Source organism: Apiotrichum porosum, assembly GCF_003942205.1.
Source record: "Apiotrichum porosum strain DSM 27194 chromosome Unknown scaffold_3, whole genome shotgun sequence".
Taxonomy (NCBI): Eukaryota; Fungi; Basidiomycota; class Tremellomycetes; order Trichosporonales; family Trichosporonaceae; genus Apiotrichum; species Apiotrichum porosum.
The window spans coordinates 1,945,835-1,965,008 of NW_021167110.1; the positions used below are offsets into that span (position 1 = coordinate 1,945,835).

At 61.9% G+C, this 19,174-nt stretch overlaps 5 protein-coding genes across 5 annotated transcripts; 3 read left to right on the forward strand and 2 right to left on the reverse strand.

The window, feature by feature from the left end:
* Positions 1-151: 151 nt before the first annotated feature.
* Positions 152-2,773, forward strand: EHS24_006302 (uncharacterized protein; the record flags this gene model as incomplete). The annotated part of the gene is made up of 4 exons (XM_028621773.1): positions 152-206; positions 345-1,353; positions 1,402-2,454; positions 2,500-2,773. The coding sequence occupies 4 exons, from the start codon at positions 152-154 to the stop codon at positions 2,771-2,773; spliced, it is 2,391 nt and encodes a 796-aa protein (XP_028478225.1).
* Positions 2,774-3,210: 437 nt separating this feature from the next.
* Positions 3,211-5,536, forward strand: EHS24_006303 (uncharacterized protein; the record flags this gene model as incomplete). Its single annotated transcript, XM_028621774.1, has 7 exons — positions 3,211-3,704; positions 3,782-3,953; positions 4,280-4,354; positions 4,460-4,606; positions 4,757-4,843; positions 5,171-5,343; positions 5,518-5,536. The coding sequence occupies 7 exons, from the start codon at positions 3,211-3,213 to the stop codon at positions 5,534-5,536; spliced, it is 1,167 nt and encodes a 388-aa protein (XP_028478226.1).
* A 685-nt stretch (positions 5,537-6,221) lies between these two features.
* EHS24_006304 (uncharacterized protein) lies at positions 6,222-8,394 on the reverse strand (the record flags this gene model as incomplete). Its single annotated transcript, XM_028621775.1, has 2 exons — positions 6,222-6,934; positions 7,011-8,394. The coding sequence occupies 2 exons, from the start codon at positions 8,392-8,394 to the stop codon at positions 6,222-6,224; spliced, it is 2,097 nt and encodes a 698-aa protein (XP_028478227.1).
* Positions 8,395-10,436: 2,042 nt separating this feature from the next.
* FTR1_2 (high-affinity iron permease) lies at positions 10,437-12,046 on the forward strand (the record flags this gene model as incomplete). Its single annotated transcript, XM_028621776.1, has 3 exons — positions 10,437-10,482; positions 10,727-11,546; positions 11,701-12,046. The coding sequence occupies 3 exons, from the start codon at positions 10,437-10,439 to the stop codon at positions 12,044-12,046; spliced, it is 1,212 nt and encodes a 403-aa protein (XP_028478228.1).
* Positions 12,047-14,313: 2,267 nt separating this feature from the next.
* On the reverse strand, positions 14,314-18,357 carry EHS24_006306 (uncharacterized protein; the record flags this gene model as incomplete). The annotated part of the gene is made up of 1 exon (XM_028621777.1): positions 14,314-18,357. The coding sequence occupies one exon, from the start codon at positions 18,355-18,357 to the stop codon at positions 14,314-14,316; it is 4,044 nt and encodes a 1,347-aa protein (XP_028478229.1).
* Between the last annotated feature and the right edge of the window lie 817 nt (positions 18,358-19,174).

A 19,174-nucleotide genomic window follows, 5' to 3' on the forward strand; every position in this document is an offset into this window, starting at 1 on the left:
GCGCGCGCTTGTGTGCCTAGTGCTGGCAGAGCGGCTGTTTTGCCGCAACTCTGGATCCTGCCCATGTGTCGTCAATTTGCCTGTCGCTCTTCCCATCGTCCACTCTCACACATCGAAAACAACAACAGTCGCACACTTTAGCGGGGACACCATGTCCAACTTTCCGCACTCGACGCTCGCAACGAGCCTCTCCACCTCGCCGTACGGTACGTGCTCCAGCTGCCAAGCAGGCAAATCTGCCGGCCAGGTCGTGCGGGCAACTCCGCCCACCACCTCAGCCATCTCCTCTATACCCCCTCCCTCGTCCTCGAGAGAGTGAGAATCTGCATACTGACACGCCCCAGCTCTCACAAATAACCTCGAGGCCCTCATCCAGCGTTCTCGGGCGCACCCACATGCCCAGTCCCACCGCCCACGGTCGCCCACCGGCGACGACATTGACGGCGATGGCCGTCGCGCCTCGCAACCCGACTCTCTCCACCCGCACAGGAGGTTGAGCACTATTAGCACCAGCACGGCAGTCACCACTTCTGTCGCCCCGGACGACTCGGGGGTCCTCTTGTTCCAGCAGGACAGCGTCGAGGATCTGGCACAGCGTGCGCGCGACGACGAGCGCGGCCGCCCCATCGACGGCGATGGGCCCGGCAGTCGCTGGCGTCCAGCGCTTTCTGGGAGCTATGGCGCCGTCGAGGACAGCAAGCCCCTGGTTGGCGGTATTCCCAGCGGTGGGCAGCCCATCGTCGCACGGAACGCTACCGAGGGTAACAGTCGGTCACGGAGTAAGGGCCGTACGCCACCGAGGACCGTCATGAGGCCCATGACCCTCGCGCACCGGAACGCAGCGGCCGCCGCTGGTGCCAGCCTCGGCGCGCTTCCTTCTGTCGAAGACATGGCGGCCTCGCTCGTGTCCTCGATGGACGACGAAGAAGGCCACCCGGGCCGCTCGCCTTATGGATCGATGGCACGCCGTGGTCGGTCGGCAGAGGCCCGTCCCATCTCGCCCGTGGCCGTGTTCCGAACTCTGCCCACGTTCGACGACGAGGCAGACGACGAGGAGGCAGAGTATGCGCGCGCGTCTGCTTTCCATGGCGGCCTGATTCCTGGTGCTGGTGTCACCGGCGAGATCCTATCGTGTGACCCCGCGCAGGAGCTGGATGCCGCCGACCTCAACCTCCCTACCGATGCCACTGGTCACGAGGTCCATTCGGCGCGCGGTGCGCTCACCGTCGAGCTTCCTCTGCTTGTCAAGTCGACAATCCCGGTCTTCTTCACCCAACTCGCCGAGTACTCGCTCTCCCTCGCGAGTGTCATCTCCATCGGCCACCTCGGAACCGGAGAGCTCGCTGCCTCGTCGTGAGTTGCCGTCGTCACGAAGGTATCGTCCGCTAACTCTTCCTACAGGCTCGCGAACATGACTGCGTCAGTCACCTGTTTCTCCATCATGCAGGGCCTCGCCACTGCCCTCGACACCCTTCTCCCTGCCGCATGGACATCGTCGGACCCCACGCGCGTCGGCCTGTGGACCCAGCGTATGAGCGTCGTCATGGCCGTCGCCATGATCCCGATGTTTGTGCTGTGGTTCAACATTGAGCCTGTGCTTCTCTTCCTCCACCAGGACCCCACCGTCGCCTCGCTCGCTCACCAGTACCTCACGTACTTGTCGATCGGTATCCCCGGATACGCAGGCAACGTGGTTCTCAAAAAGTACCTCCAGTCGCAAAACAACATGCGCGTCCCCACCTATATCCTCTTTGTTGTCGCCCCCCTCAACCTCGTCCTCAACTACCTGCTCGTCTGGGGTCCCGACTCGATCCGTCTGGGCTTCAAGGGCGGTGCCATCGCCACTGCCATCAGCTACAACCTGACTTGCATCATGCTGCTCGTCTACATCCTCTTCATTGGACCCCGTGAGGCCTTCCACCCGCTCACCGTCCACGGCACCTTCTCCAAGCTCGGCACTGTCACCTCGCTGGGTCTCGCCGGCACCATCATGCTGTCGTCCGAATGGTGGGCATGGGAAGTGTGCGCTCTCGCTGCCTCTCTCCTCGGCCCCACCACCCTGGCCGCCCAGTCTGTCCTCCTCTCGACCTGTTCGACGCTGTACCAGTTCCCTGCCGCCCTCGGTGTCGCCGCGTCGGTGCGTGTGGGCAACCTCCTCGGCGCCGGTCGCGCCTGGGAAGCGATGTGGGCGTCGCGCGCGAGCTTTATCCTCGCGTTCCTGTTTGCGCTCCTCAACAGCACGGTCGTCATGCTGTTCCGCAAGAACTGGGGATACATGTTCAACGAGGACCCCGAGGTTGTCGGCCTCGTCGCCGCGGTCATGCCCTTCATCGCCCTCTTCCAGGTCATGGACGGTATGGCCGGTGCGGCCAACGCCGTCCTCCGTGCCCTTGCCCTGCACTCGAGCGGAGCGATTGTCAACATGACGGCATACTACATTATCGGCATTCCTCTGTGAGTACAGCTGAAGGTGTTGTGTACGGCAGCTGACCCTACCAGTGGCCTGTGGCTCACCTTCTCCCCTCGCGTCAACCTCGGCCTGGTGGGTATCTGGATCGGCCTGACCGTCGCGCTGTCGTATGCGTCAGTTGTCGGTGTCGGCATCGTCTGGCGCGCCGACTGGGCGCGTGCCGTTGAGCGTGTCCGTGAGCGCCTTGGCCTCAGTCAGCTCCCTCGCGACATCCAGTTCGCCGACGAGCCCGAGCCCGAGCCGCTCTCGCGTGTCAACAGCAAGAACGGCAATGCGTCGGAGAGGACACCGCTCCTTGTCTGAGCAAGTGTTCGCATGTGTCAAAACGCCTAGAAGAGCCAGAGAGTATCGCGGAGTGGAGATACGCAGAGGGGAGAGGCGAGGAGAGAGAAAGTGTGGCCGTTACCAGAGGAGGCCAATTTAAAACATAACTTGCACGCATTTAGTACTATGTCCATTTTTTCACCATGCATTGTCACTGTCACGATCACGACGAGGCGATCCCACGCCACGAAGGCTGGACGCACTGCCACAAGAACCATTCAAGGTGACGCGCGCTGACGGTGCAGAGACATTCTCAGGTCCGGCGTGGTCCGAGGCGACCTCTGCGAACCCACGCGACCACGCGACGCTTCGCGTTCGCCGCCGGCACAATCCTCGTCCTGAGAGCCTGAGGGCCCCGTTGTTATAACTCGTCGTGTCTTCTTTCGCCACCGACCACTCCATCCCCACCCTCTACCATGCCTCACATCACAGAGGTTAACGACAGCGTTGACGCGGCCGCCATCGCTGCGTCGGCTGCGCCCGCCGCCGAGCCCGCTGCCGTCTCTGCCCCCGCCCCCGCTGCCGGCGACGCCGAGCCGCGCCGCGCTCGCCTCGCCGGACCAGAGATCGTCCAGCTCCCACCCGACCCAGACACGGACGACGACGACGAGCCCGACTCCAAGCCCGAGGGCGAGGCGCGCGACGACGACTTCCTCGCCACGTACCCTGCCGACACGGAGGAGCTGCACCTCCAGCACTTGCGCCTGCACAACAGCTCGCTGCTGCCTCTGCGCCTGCCGCGCTTTGGCAAGAGCCTGCGCCGGCTGTGTCTGCGCCAGAACGAGCTCAGCTCGCCCCTCCCCGGCGAGGTGTTTGAGGGCCTGGACGCGCTGGACGAGCTGGACCTGTACGATAACCGTCTGGGCCCCCGCGTCGGCGACGACGAGCTGGGCGGCGTCAAGAACGTGACGTGAGTAAGCAAGCAAGGCTGCTCACCACTGCCAGCTTAAGACTCTGTTCATGTCATGTCCGAAGCTGACGTTGCAGCTCGCTCGACCTCTCGTTCAACAACATCCGCCACGTTCCCTCCTTGCCGTCCCTCACTGCCGTCAAGATCCTCTACCTCGTCCAAAACAAGATCACAAAGGTCGAGCCCGGAGCGCTGGACTGGTGTGCCGACACGATCACCAGTATCGAGCTGGGCGGAAACAGGCTGCGTGTGAGTCGGCTGATGGGGTGGGGGGGTGTGGTGGTCAAGGTGGTGTGGGTTCGGGGGGTACTGGGTCTGGGTGTTCGGTGTCGAGCAACGCGGGCCGTCGTGGCTGCCCGGCGACGCACGTCACAGTCAGCCATTGTCCGCCGCCTGCGTTGCACTCGACAGTCGGGTCATGGTAAGCGGGCTGAGCGTGACCCGTACTCCTTGGTAGGCCGTCTATGCCTCCTGGGAGTATACCATTGCTCGCGATGCCTTGCCGCGCTGCGCTCTCTGTTCATGAATCCCCCACTCCCCCTCTCCCTCCTCCATCTCACACGCTGACATTCCAGGCGATTGAGGACCTCGACAAGCTCGTCCACCTCGAGGAGCTCTGGCTGGGAAAGAACAAGATCAGGACGCTGCAGGTGAGCGGTGTTCGCTGTCCCGGTGCTGCTAGGACGTGCTCTATCATCTAGCAGCTGAAGCAGCACGTTATCATGCGACACCAACTGACCACACCTCTCCTCCAGAACCTCGACACCTTCTCGTCCCTCAAGATCCTCTCGATTCAGAGCAACCGCATCACCAAGATGGAGGGCCTCGAGGGCCTGGTCAACCTCGAAGAGCTGTATCTCAGCCACAACGGTTTGATGAAGATTGAGGGTTTGGAGAAGAACGTGAGTGGGGACTGCGGAGGTGAGGCGAAGGGCGAGGGGCCACGGTGGCAGCAGGTGCACTTATCTTGCGTCTACCTGTAGCCGTCGAACCCTCTCGTCCCACCGTCCACTGCTGGGTAGGAACCTCAACTGACATCCCCCCCCCCACAGACCAAGCTCCGTACCCTTGACGTGGGCAACAACGAGATTGAGGAGATCGAGAACATTTCGCATCTGAAGGATCTCGAGGAGTTCTGGGTGAGTCTTCCTCTTCTTTCGCGCACCCCCCCGCAAGCTGTGGGCCTGTGGAGCGGCGACGCTTGCGAAGGAGACGTAGCGTCACGCGGGGAAGACTGTGTCTCTCGGTATCTTCGGAGACCAGAGTCTTCTTGACAGGCGCGGTGCCGGAATGCCGGACCGAAAAGACTCTTCCTCGGGCGCAGGGCGGAAACGTGCTGGCTGTCTTGCCCACGCCAACTTCAATCAGCCAAATGAACCGCCTTCCCCCCTGCCCCCGTCTGTCCCCTGCCCCTCCCCCTTCCCCTCCCAGCTTTCCTCTTCTCTCGGCAAAGCTGACCCACCCAGGCATCCGGCAACAAGATCGCCAACCTCCTCCCGGCACTGGACACGCAGCTCGCCGTCCTCCCCAACCTCGAGACCGTGTACCTCGAGGGCAACCCGTGCCAGACCAACGACCGCGCCGGCTACAGGAGGAAGGTCATGCTGGCGTTGCCGCAGGTCAAGCAGATTGACGCGACGTGAGTGGCACATTGTGTAGTGGCGCAGTGGCGCGATGGGCGGGCCGAGGCCAGAGCAGACCAGCTACAGGTTTGTGGCCGAGCGTAGCTGGCCGCTGGCCGCTGGCTCGCGGTGCCGTGTCGTGTGCCGTGTGCCGTGTATCGTGTGCCCTTGGTATATGCTGACTGGTACAGGTTTGTCAAGACTGGATAGAGTTCGGCGTTCATTCTGTAGAGACGATATGTGATGTGAAGAAGTGTGTATTCATGCCACTCCCCACTGGCTACAGCTGTAGCCTTGGCCGCGCGTACGCCCGTGAGCGTGAGTGTCGAAAGCACATCAGTCTCGTGGCGGTTTGGAGAACATCCGACCAACCAACTGCGCAAGGACATGTCAGTGAGTCAGTGTGTTGTACAGACTCGAGCTGACCCTAGCTGACTGGAAGGGACTCTGGACTCGCTGGCCGCTGGCCCCGCACTTTCTTTCCGGCACCTCGCCACAGTCATGTGCAGTCGTCAACTGCATTTATCTATGAACGTATGAACACAAAAAAGGGGGGAAAAGGGGGGCAAAAAAAGTCGCCGTCTGTCTGTCTGTCTGTCTGTCTGTCTGTCTGTCTGTCTGTCTGTCTGTCTGTCTGTCTGTCTGTCTGTCTGTCTGTCTGTCTGTCTGTCTGTCTGTCTGTCTGTCTGTCTGTCTGTCTGTCTGTCTGCTAAAACTTCTTTCTCGTTCGCCGTCGTCGTATGCTACAGGGCTTGTATAGGCCGTTTTAGGGTTGTTGTTGTTGTTGTTGTTGTTGTTTTTTGGGTGGTGGCAAGGACACGTTCGCGTCACAGCGTACCCCGCCCAGCAGAGTACGCTAGGCCACGCGACGCTACGTCACGCTAAGTCTAGGTCTCTAGATACGCTGGCGCTTGGCGTCGCGTTCCGTCTCGGGGGCCGGGGTCGCGCTGTCGAGGAACTTGAGGGCCTCACGCACGGCGCTGGTCTCGACGGCCAGACGGCGCTTGTGGGCGCTGGCGCGGGCGCGGGCCTGGGCCTGCGCGCTCGCCGCGTTGGCGACGATGGGGCTGCCGAGAGCGTGCGAGTGGATGTGCGGGGAGTGAACGTGGGCGTGAGCGTGGCTCGGCGCCGCCTCGGGAGGGGGCGACAGCTCGACGCGCGGCCCCACGCATTTGGCCCTGCGGGCCACGACGTCGGCGAGGATTGCGAGCGGGGTGAATTTCGAGTTTGGGTGGGCCTTGAGTGCGTGCCACGCCTCGTCGGGGCGCATGACCTCTTCGTCCTCGTCGTCGTCGTCATCGTTGTCATTGTCGTTGTTGTCCTCGCCGTTATGCAGGGGCCCGCCGATGAGCACGTCGCCGGCACAGCCGCCTGCGTGGCCGCACAGCTCGGGCGCGCCGCAGCACGCAAGCACGAGCGGCGCCTGCGGAACGGGCGACGAGGGCGGGTTGACGAGCGACGTGATGGCCATGGACGCCGACGACGAGCCGCAGCCACCGGGGCCGCACCCGGCGCAGCTCTTCTTGGGCTTGGCAGTGCTGGGCCCAGGACCAGCCTCGTCCTCGTCCTCGTCGTTTTTGCCAAACAGGTTTTCACAGAATTCACGACCTGAAAAAAAGATGAGTCAGCTAGGCCCAATGGCGCCGCCACGTTGCCACTTTACTCGTGACCATCGGGTACTCACCAAACGAATCGTTCCTGCATGCATCACAGTTGCTGGGGTCACCGGTACACACGGCCTCCTTGCGGCTGGTGCCGGCGGGGACGTTGTCGAGGGCCCAGACACTCTGCTTGGCGGCGGGACGCGAACGGAGACGGAGGGCGACGGCCGGCGCAGCGATGCCGATGCTCGCGGACGCGGCTGGCGCCGAGGCCACAGGTGGCGGCAGGCTGATGGACGCGCCGAGGTTCAGGCCGGCACGGCAGGCGCAAAAGCTCTCGGACGTGCACAGGCCGCAGCCCGGGTCGTCTGCTGGCGCGGGACCGGGCGACGGCGAGCGCGGGATGACGGGCTTGACGTCCTCGTCCTGGTGCATGTGGGCGGAGCCGTTGCACAGACATGCCTCGGGGAACTGGTCGCACAGGCCACAGCGCGACGGGCTCAGTGTCGACATGGGGAGGGTGCTGTCCAGGCGCTGGCAGGGACAGTCTGGATCAGGGTCGGGGCAGATGGGGCACGCGAGTGTCGTCGACCCCGACGTGGTCGCCAGCGTGCGCGGTGTACTGCCTGTTGCTGACGAAATGGTCGTGGAGGATGGCATGAGGGTACGCGGTGAAGGCGCGCCGCGCGGCGTGCCCATGGTAGGCGTCAGGGCGGGCGAGTGGCGAAGACCAAGGTCGCTCGAGGCATAGTCGCCATACTCGTAATCATAGTCGCGGGGCGAGCGGTGCTCGGCCTGCGCAAGCTGGGTACGCAGTGTACGGATGGAGCTGTTCAGCTGCCTGCGCTCAGACTGCCATGCGTCGCGCTCGGTGCGCGCAGCCTTCAGTCCAGCGGCGAGCTGGTTGAGTTCGTTCTTCATGCGCTCGTTGTCCTGCTTCAGGGCCCTCGCGACCTCTTGCAGCCGGACATTGGAGTGGATCTCGTCGGCCTCGTACTTGCGCAGTCGCTCCTCGAGAGTCTGGATGTAATCTGTGCGGCGTGCGCGGTGGGCACGCTGGGAGAGACGGTTCTGGCTCTGGCGGCGGTTGTCTGGCTCGTCGGTGCTGGCCTTGCGGCCAGGCTTGGCACGTTCAGGCAGCACCCATTCCTTGGACGGCTTGGCAAAGATCTTACCAGTGGACGACGACAGGTCCTTGCCTGGTACAGCGAGGGCGGGCAATGCCTGGCGCCCCGGAGGGGCCATGGTGGCCGCCGGCGACGAGCCGGCAGGACGGGGAGTGGAAGTGGTGGCGCGGGGGGATATTGTGGAAGAGGAGGAGGATGATGACGCGGCAACGCTCGGAGGGGGTCGAGAGGCAACGGGGCGGGCCTGCACCCGTGCTGGCATCTTGGCAACGGCTACGCGGGGGGGCTGGGGATGTGGGCGGTGATGGTCTGGCACACGTGCAGAGACGGCGACGGACATGTCGCGGGGGGGAGGGCAACGTGTCGACGAGGAAGACTTTGTGGTGATGGGAATGAGGTAGAGAGCAGTAGAGAGAAAAGTGTGTCGGCGGCGACGCAGACGGTGGCGGTGAGTGACTCGCTACAATCACTTGGCGCGGCCGGGCGGGCGGCTGTCAAAAGGCGCGGGGGCGCTTGCAAATGTGTGTGTGCGTATCGGGGCAAATGGGCCGCGAGTGGGCTGGACACGATGAGGGAGAGGGGTGGGTGGGGGCACGCGGTGTCTTAGTCTGTCTGTTCTCTTTGCTCGCTCACTCGCTCTCTGGCCTGTTCGGCTTTGAGGCTAGTGGTGCGCACTGAAAAGGGATGTAGCACAGGGTGGCGAGAGGGGAGGGGCAAGCTTTTTGCGGGCCTGGGTGGTGAGTGTGTCGGGGAGAGGAGGAGGAGGTGTGGGACGAGTCGATGTGAGAGTCGCCGAAAGGCCTTGCCTGTCTAATCTGATAACCCGGGAGCAAAAAAGCGCGCGTTTCGCTGACACAACGTGTGGGAAGTGCATGGGCAGCATGGGAGCAGAGCAAGCGACGGGCGAAGCGGAAGTGTTGGCTCAACCTGCTCGTGCATGGCCCCTGCCCCCCGGCCGTTGCGGAAGCCTCTTCCAGTCCCGATACTCGCCGACAGCGGGACCCGGACCCGTGATGGGTCTCGTGGAGACGAAAGCGAAGGACGAGACCCAAGCATTTTGACCAGGGGTGGGGATAAGTACTCGCAGCAGGGGCATATGGTGTGGCAGGGCCCCCAGTCGGCCGAGCCGGGGGCTGTCCAAGATACCATCACTCAGATGGCCCCTCATCTGTGGCCGAAACCCCTCTTTGCCATTCTGGGTGTGCATCGGACGCTGTCGGACGAAGAAAAAGGCGACCGCGATTGTCCCATGGTTTGTGTGTTATCCGGGAGGAGCAAACAAGGCCCACTGTGCGTCCGCTTGTGGAATGTCGGCCGACGAGTCTGTCGCTAGTGATGGCCGCGGACAGGCACTGGTTGTCGCCATATACGCGGCCAATTAACGGTCACCATGCATTGGGGCCGGCCGACTATACAAAAGACAAAGACACAAGTGTCCTCTTTGTTGCTTCAACAATCTGTGGGTGGGAATGTTACGTGCTGCTGGAGAGTCTTCCAACTACTGTCTCCATCTCTGTTGGGTGTGGAGCCGCATACGATCCAGACCGGCCAGACTGGCCAGACTCAAGTGACTCTGTGCCAGTGCGAGACGTCGTATGGGCCCTTTAGCTGCTAGACAATGTTGCCCAAAGCAGACAGCAACATTCAATTATGTTTTGACGTCACTTGACATTCCACAAAAGGGTCTCCTCCTCGCGTTGCCGAACCATGGGTTCTTGACGAAGCGACGTTTGGCTTCTTCCTGCAGTCGAAATTTCTCACCCATACGAGCAGCAGCCATATGTGTGTGTCGGTCTTGTCGGTGTACATTGCACCTCCTGGACGAGAAGCCTGCTGCTCTACCTGACCGCTAAGCGACATGCAGCCTATCAGATACGTAAAATGCATTCCCTGTCCCTTCCCCTGTCCTGTCCGCGCTGGGCATGTAGGCGTCCTGGGCCACAGACATCCTGGCATGTGCGGCAGCAAAGCAGAAGCCAAAGCAGCTCCCATCGGCCGTGCCAAGACATTCGAGCTGCAGTGTCCAACCTCGGAACGCGCCAAGGCATCGCACCCCCGGACACTGTACGAGCCAGCAGGAGCCAGCAGGAGGGCCAGGAGCGGGCAGACGGACGGTTGAAAAACTCGCGCGTATCAGATAAATCAAGAATCGGCCTCGTCCTGACTTGAGGCTTTTCCCCACCGGTCTGCACAGAAAAAGGCGCATCTCACACCTCGCCTCTTCGATCTATCGACACTCGTCCTTGCATCGACTTGTCGACCAGCATCCCCAGTCAACTGCGCATAGCTAGTGACTAGGTACACCACCTCCCCAGCCAGTACCAGGCCCCCCTTCCTTCCACAACCGGACCCGAAAGCCCCACCACAAAGGTCTATTCTAAGATGGCCCGCGACCTCTTCAACGTCCCTATCTTCTTCATCGTCTTCCGTGAGTACACCCCTGTGGGGGGGACCTTGAGGAGGGGCTGGACTGCGCGCTGGTGCTGCTATGTGAAGCGTGCTACTCGCTGGCGTACCAGTTGTGCTGGTCGAGTGGAGCAAACTGTTTGGACCCGTGTGACCCGCCGTGTCTGTGTGGATTTTCGGCCGGGTCCAGCCATCCGTTCCCCGAGGACCCTTTGCGTGCCACACTGCGCCGCATACCCAAAATAACATTTCGCTAACGTCCACAGGTGAGACCATTGAGGCTGCCATTATCGTCTCGGTCCTCCTCTCGTTTGTCGAGCAGCTCATGACCACTGGTCGTCTGAGCCCTCGCGAGTCTGCTACTGGTTTCGACAACGATGCCAACCACAATGCCCGTGTCAAGAACATTGTCAAGCGTATGCGCATCCAGATCTGGGCCGGCACCATCACCGGTTTCTTCATCGCCCTCTGCATCGGTGCCGCGTTCATTGCCGTCTTCTACACCAAGCTCAACGACCTGTGGGCCAAGACTGAGCAGATCTGGGAGGGTGTCTTCTCGGTCATTGCCGCTGTCCTCATCTTCATCATGGGCATTGCGTTCCTGAAGATGGACCACTCGCGCATCAAGTGGCGCTACAAGCTCGCTGCCTCGTTTGAGCGCTCGTCCGACAAGGTCATCCACGAGGACGGCGGCGAGGGCGCCCAGAAGGAGTCGCGTACCTCCAAGTGGGCTCTCTTCCTCCTCCCCCTCATCACCTTGCTCCGTGAGGGTCTCGAGGCCGTCGTCTTCGTCGGTGGCGTTTCCATGAACACCACCGCCGCCGCCATCCCCATCCCCGTCGTCGTCGGCCTCATCTGTGGTGTCATCGTCGGTTGGGTCATCTACCGCACCGGTTCGTCGACCACCCTCCACTGGTTCCTCATCGGCTCGACCACCTTCCTCTTCCTCATCGGCGCCGGTCTCTTCTCCAAGGCTATCGGCTTCTTCCAGTACTACGTCTTCGCCTCGGGTGTTGGCGGTGACGTCGCCGAGACCGGAGACGGACCCGGCTCCTTCCAGGTCGCGGGCAACGTGTGGCACCTTACGTAAGTGGATTTGAGATTTACTTCCGCCAGGGGATTTGATTCCGTCACTTGATTGGCTACCGCCACGTGGTATTACGTAATCAATTTTTTTGCCACACTCGCTTCCACTTTCCACTCGATTCTCTTTCGTTTTCTCTTGCTAACCAGAGCCCAGATACGGAAACCCAGAGCCGGGAAGCGTCACAACGAACGGAGGCTGGCAGGTGTTCAACGCGCTGTTCGGGTGGAACAACACGGCGACTCTGGGCTCCGTGTTGGGCTACGTCTTCTACTGGATCGCCGTCATGGCCGCGCTCATCTACCTCAAGTGGAAGGAGGGCCGTTTCACCCTCTTTGGCTATGCCTCGGCCGCCCACAAGCGCCGCATGGTCGCCAACGAGGACCGCGCCCAGCGCCGCGAGTACGAGGCCGCCAACCCCGGCGCCGAGAAGGCCTCGGACGACGCCTCCAACTCGTCCGCCGCCGAGGCGTCGCGCGAGAAGGCCGCCCCTCTCGTCTAAGCGAACAACAACAACCGCCACACACCCCCAAAAGTGCATCACACTATCCTCCCCTCCCCCCCCCCAATCTTCTTAATACCTACCATGCAACCTGGCCCCAGGCAGCACGACGCTGCCCGAGGTCGGGTCGCGCAGAACCAACGGATATCGGTCGGAAGGGCTTCTCAGTAGAGCGTAGGCAATCTACGCATTAATGCATCGGCACAGATGCCATCTTCACGAGTGAAATGCCATGTGCCACATTGGAGCACACTGTATTGACGCGCGGCGACATGGTTAAGACTTACCCCCGCAGCTGGCCGCGCTCCACAAAATACCACAGACGATGTCACATGGCCATGATCAATACGCGGCAGGGAAGCAATTCTAGGTTGGGGAATGCCACAGATACCAACGGGCCCAGCGCGCACAATAGGGCCCACGGCCTGGCCATGGCCATGGACGAGGTCGCGTGAGCGTCGCAGAGACGGAATGTGGCCCGCTGTGGATTCCGCGTTCGTGGCTCGAGGTTAATAATCGGTCAATGAAAGGCGGATTGCAACCTGTTCGCTCCATATGACGCGTGGCGTCTGGTGTATTTCGCGTGCCTGCAGCGCGGGCTATTCACACCCACCCGCACGGATAAGGACCGAGCCAGCGGCGGACACGCGGTGCTTCACGAGCTCGGCAGGACGTCATACTGGAATGGCGATGACGATAAGCCAAACCAAACCAAACACAAAAACGGTGTGTGGCGGAGGGTCTGTCCCCAGCGACGGGCTAGTCCGGTGCTGCCGAATGAGCCGCTTGGACCCGGTGATGCGCCCCGGTGGATCTCACCAGAGCAGCACCAAGGTCACAGCGAGGGTTGGCCGTGTTGGGAACAGGCGTAGCAACAGTGTCACGATAAGTCAGGAATTTATCATATTATTCCTGAATATTCTTTTTTTGTGTCTCGCTCGTTTTTTTGTATTCGAAACCGAAAATATAAATTACGAAAAAAAAAAATCACAAAAATACTTAGAAATTCGTACGCGGACTCGAAATGGTGTATTAACACTGAATACAGGTGTGGCGGTTTTGCGACGAGATACGTGATAACAGGCAGTCATGATGGGACACGACGTCGGCAGGTCACGAGTTTGAGCATTTGCCACTCGCACGCATCCACCTCGCCATACCCCCCGCGATGGGGCCCTGCCCGCCTACGCGTCTGCAATGCCACGGCATCCACCCAACAAACACCTGGCCACACACAACAGCTGCCAGTGGCGAGTGCATTGGCCGAGGGAACCAAACACACACCAAGACCGTCAAGCTGCGCGCTGTCGGTACGGTTCGATACCCAACAAACAACCTCGCTCGCCACTCCGGCCTCCTCTGGGCGTGGACGAGCACAGGGCGACACATGCACCCAGACGTTTGACTGGATTCCGCCGCACAAACGAGTGGGCAGAGATACGGTGGGATTCGGTGCTGTGAGGATGCATGAATGTGGCACAGCAGCACACGGGGTTTGTACATACATTGCATTTCGGCACGGCTGCCACAACGGCTGCGTGCCGGGGCGGTACCGTCCGCCACCGTGCCGTGCCGTCGACCTAACCTGACGCTCTGCATCCGCTTAGCACCTCGACGCACTGTTGGACCCCAAGCGCGCCGAGGAATGGAAAACATCAAGCGGCGGGACATGTGACACTCTGTGCGTGAGGGCGGCGGTAGTGTACGTCACCGAATGACGGTTTCGGCACGTTTTGCATAGCGACGAAGACTGTGCAAAACTCGTTTGCCTGGCGACAGAATGCACGTGTCCTCTGTGCACGGGTGCACGGGTGCACCGGCGCACCTCTGCACGCAGGCCTCTGGTCTGCCGGTGATAGGCACAAACCTCCCTCCATAAGTTGCGTTTGAGCGTAGTCGGCAAACTCTGCAGTGGGCAAACTCTGTAGTGGGCAAAGCACAAACGGCGGACCACTACGCTTTTTCCCGACACAGGCCACTGCGCCACTGCCGGCTTGACAGCTCTGCCTCTGCTCCGCCAGCACCATGCACTGCTCCCCAGCTTCCGAGCTCCAGAGCTTCTGTTTCTGTCCTTCTGTCCTTGTGATACAACGTTGCATTGAGATGGAGATCTAGATACCGGATGCTACCGCGGCTGGAGATGTTTTTTGGGGAAAAAAAGCGGGGGGGGGAGGGGGGAGGCGAGCCGGTCGGTTTCTTTACATTAATGGGCATAAGTGTGTGGGCGTGTGGGTGTGGTGGTGTGTGGTGTGTGTTTGTGTGTGTTTCTACGACGCCGAGTTGCCGCCGTTGATGGCCCTGGACCACTGCAGCGTGGTGCTCGCGGACCCGCCGTTGAAGTAGTAGATGGACTTGTTGTCGACGACGCGGAGGACGCGGTCGTTGGACGTGCTGACGCTGGCGGGCTCGCGCAGCGTCGCCATGCGGAGGACGCTGAACAGGTCCACTTGCCCGTCCCAGCCCTCGGTGCTGTGCTTCTGCACGAGGACGAGCATGTCCGAGCACAGGATGAGCATGATGGGCTTGTCCATGGGTTCGGGGGAGATAAAGTCGACGGGAACGACGGCCTTGGATGTGGTAATGGTCGAGTCGCCGTCGATGGTGTTGAGGGCCACGGGGGTCTCGACCTCTGCGAACGCCGACGACTTCTTGACCACGCGCACGAGGGTGAGGGCGCCATCGAGGATGAGCTTGCGGTGCGGCTGGACGAGGGGCGAGGGTCCGCGGGACGAGATGCGCTGCTGCCAGTGGAGGAGGCGGAGGCGGGACTCGGCCTCGCGCTTCTCCTCGTTCATGAGCGAGGCGAGGTTGGTGATCTCGCTGATGGCATCGTCGAGGGCGTCGCTGGGGCCAATGGACTCGCGGGGCGGAGTGCACATGGCCAGGTCCTCGAGGAGCAGCTTGTACCGCGGCACGCGCTGCACGGGCAGGAGCAGGTACGACTCAAAGTTGATCTGCGAGTGCGACTTGTCCTCCTTGGCGCGCTTGAGGAACTGCTTGACACGCTTGCGCTGGCTCGGGGTGAGCGGGGAGCCCGAGTGGGGCACCGAGTCGCCCGCAGGCATGACGGCCGAGCCGACGAGACCGGCACCGACAGCCGCGACACCCATGGCACCGGCTTTGCCGATGGCGCCGGTCGTGTTGGCCTGAGCGGTCCACGAGCGCATGCGCGCGAGGGCATTGTCAAAGTTGTTGATGTAGGTCGAGTACTGCTTCATGTACGCAATGTAGGTGCGGAACACCTCGCCGACCTGGTGGGCGATACGGGCCGAGAGCTCGCCCTGGTCGTCGTCACCCTGGTCCAGCAGGGGCTGGATGGTGCGCGTAAGGGCTGGGAGGACGTTGTCGCGGTGGATGACCAGGACCGACTCGACACCGCCAAACACCACCTTGCGCTCGGCAACGGGGATGACGGTCTCGCTCGACTTTGCGCTGTTGACAGGCTGGCTGGCGGGGCGCACGTAGATGGCCACGAGCTCGGTGAGGCCGCGGACATATGTCTTTTCAGTCTCGAGAATCTCGCGGATGACGCGCGCACGCTTGCCCTTGTCGTCCTTGAAACGCTTGTTGCTGCTAGGCGCGGCAGACGTCGAGGACGCAGGAGTAGACATGTCGTCCTTGCCATCGACCACCATCGAAACACCACGCGAGGGGGCGTCGGCCGTCATGTGGCGCGATGTCGAACCCATCATCGAGCTGCGCATGTCACCGGGGGCAGCGGCGGCAGCGGCGTCGCTCTCAATGACCTCAAAGCCACCGTACGGGTCGCCGGGGGGAAGCGAAAGGTCGTACAGGTCGCGGAGGTAGCTCTTGATCGACTCGAGGCCGCGAGTGTAGCGGTCATCCGAGTCGTTGATGGTAAAGTTGGCCGGGGCAAACTTGGACGCGCGGTGCTCGTGCTCGTCATCGGTGCCGTCTCCAAGCGTCTCCATGGCATCGTCGGCCGTGCGCATGGGAAGGTGCTCGACGTCGCCGAGGGTGGCCTGGGCCGACATGAAGGGCGACGTCGAGGGGATCGCGACGTTGAGGGACGGGGGTGCCGGGTCGATGGGGAGGAAGCTCCTGCGGCGGGCCTGGCGGAGCGAGCCAAAGACGCTGCTGGTCGACAGACTGTTCGGGGCCTGGCTAGCGGCCGACGGGCTGCGAACAGGAAGACCATCGGGAGTCTCGGAAACGCGCCTGTCGGGAATGGCAGACGTCGACGACCAGGTCGAGGTAGTGACGATCGACGGGCGGCGGGGCATGGTCGAGTTGATCGACGGGGTGGGGCTGGTGACGGACGGCATGCTGGCCACGTTGGCGGCGGCCGACGCGGAAATCTTGGCAGAGCCAGAGCTGGTTCCCTTGTCGGACCGGAGCCTCGACATGGACACCTTGCGAAGGAACCCCCACTTGGGCTTGTCCTCGCCCTCCGAGTCATCAGTGTATGTGCTACCGACGGCGCTCTGGACGCGACGGCTGTTGCGGGTGGGGAGGAAGCGCTCCGTGCCCGCGGAGAAGACCTCGGACGCCGGGTTGGGGTTGGTGACGCTGCGGTTGGGAGCACGGCCGATGCTGTCGGCGCGCTTGCCCAGGCTGCGGGTAGTCCGCAACGACTGGAACGGGGTGCTGGAACGCGAGGGGGTCTGGGACTGGGACGAGCTCTGCGAGATGCCCAGACCGACACCAGCGTCAGAGGCAGGGGTCGAGGGCGTGTGCTGTCCGCCAATCGACGACGCGACCGACGACATGCCCGAGGCCAAGCGAATCGACCGCAACGACTGGTGCGAGCCATTGCGCTGGTGACTGCTCAGCGTAGCAGCGAGGATGGGCGTAACGATGGCAGTCCACTCGGGTGCAAACGGATTGTTGTCGATACGCAGAGTGTCGAGCTGGGTGAGGAGGCACAGCCACGAGGGGAGCATGATCAGACGGTTGTGACGGACACAGATCGAGTGCAAGTGGGTGAGCTGCGAAATCTCGACGGGCAGGCCCGAGAGCGCGCAGTTGTCGGCCACGATGACGCGCAGGCTGGTGCAGTCGCCGATGAACGACGGCAACAGACGGATCTGGTTGTTGGACACGTTGAGCTCCTCGAGCGCCGAGCAGTGACGGAGGTCGCTGGGGATAGCGGTCAGGTCATTGTTCGAGACATCAAGGACGACCAGCGTGGTCGAAAGGACGTCGAGAAGCGGGGCAAGGATCGAGAGGATCTCGGGTCCAATACCGGACAGCAGCAGGTGGGTGTAGCGGGGAAGACGGAGGAGCTCGTTCTCGGTCATCTGGCGCAGAGCGTGAATGCCACCCATGGCGTCGAGCTTCTTGGCGTCGAGGATGATGCTGCGCCCGTCACCGACCATGGCGAGCGCGTTGGGTTCTGACAGTGGCATGGACTGCTCATCGTCCCAAGGCTGGCGGCCAAACTGGAGGTAGGAGAAGGTGTGGGCAAACGAGCTCGAGATGCGGTCGTCCTCGGAGGACATGTCGGTGGAGAGGGCGCTCGAGGTCGAGTTGCTCCTGTCACGGCCAGCGTCGACCTGCCACGACGAATTGTCAGTGTACGAGGACGCAACGTCGGCGTTGGACGACTGGCGGCCATAGTCGGGACGCGCGTTGAGCATGTCGGTGGGGATGACGGGGACGGGCGGGGTCTGGTGGTACGAGTTGTCGCTGTACGCGTGGTACGAGTAGCCGCCAGACGCCATGGACGACTCGGCAGACGAGTAGGCGTTCTGCCTGCCAGCCCTCACGCGAATCCGTGGTTCCCGCAGGTCAGGCTTGCTGTCGACGCGCTCCGAGGCATAGGTGTACGCGTCGGTGATTGACGGGGACGATGTGGTCGAGTCAACTGTCGATGTAGTAACAAAGCTCAAGGTGGGCTGTCGCACCTCGTCGTCCAAGTCATAGTCGCCCGAGTACACGTCGAGGTCGACGTCCAGGGTGTGGCCGTTGCCTGAGCCCGAGGGAATGGGGCTGACCGGCTCGTGCATGGGATAGTGTGCGGTGTGGGGGGTGGGATCCGTGTACTTGCGGTGAGGGTGGAACACGGGCTCCTCGCTGGGCGTGGGGTAGGTGGAGTGTGGGCGGCGAGTGGTGTCAACCTTGGGAGAGCGGTAGCGCGTCTCCGAGTAGGTTGGCGACGAGTCGAATGCCAGGCGGCTAGACTCGTATGCGGCGGCGGTGAGGTCGTCGTGAACGGGGGGAGTAGGGGGAAGGTTGTTGAGAGCGGCCATGCGAGGCTTGCTGGGACCGGCCTGGGACTGGGTGTCAAACGCGTCGAACATGGGTGTTCTCGAGCGTATAGAGGATGTGGGAGTCGGGGGGAAATCCATGGGCTTTGAGTGTGATGGCAAAGACGGGTGTGAGGGTGACGAAGCCAGCTTCGTCTAGAGATAGGGAGGGAGAGAGAGTTGCAAGCAAGTCCAATCAAGGAGCTGTTGTGGTTGTTTGGGAGAGAAATGGTGGTCGTCGTGAAAGACACAAGCAAGACACCAGGTCCGGTTCCCAAGGGCGAAAGGTGGTCGAGGTCCGTGCGGGATCCGGGCGTTTGGGCGTTACGGTGACGCCAAAAAAACAGACACGATCAACATGGGACGTGGGAGTCGGAGGATGGATGGGATGGCGCGGAGGTGCGATGATGAGCAGAAAAGGAAAGGATGCGTGAGCTGGGAGGCAACTTTTGTATAGGCCCGGATGCGCTCGCGCGCGCGGGGGTAGGGAAGAACTCACCTGCTGTTCTCACCGCACTGGGTGGTAGGAACGTGTGGAAAGCGCTGCTTTGGAGAACGTGTAGGTTTGGTGGGATGAGCAAGAGCGCCAGAAGGCTCGTGCTTGGGTGGTGGTGGGTGGTGGTGGACGGGTGGGTGCAAATCCCAACGCGAGCAGCGGCCAAGCGGTGCGCGCTGTGTGGGTGTGTCCTTTACTGTGAAACTGCGCGTCCCCAGGGAGAAAAGGGTAATCGCCCGTTCTAATGGGTGGGTGTCTGTTCTCGAACCGACACCGCTTGGGTGACAGGAGAGACGGAGAGATTTGTGTGTGCGTGCGTGTAAAAAGCACAGACCCAGAGACGTGCGATGGGATGGGGGAAATCGACAAGAGACACGGCGGTGGTGGCGGCGAATCCAGAGCAAATCTAATACCGATCACAGA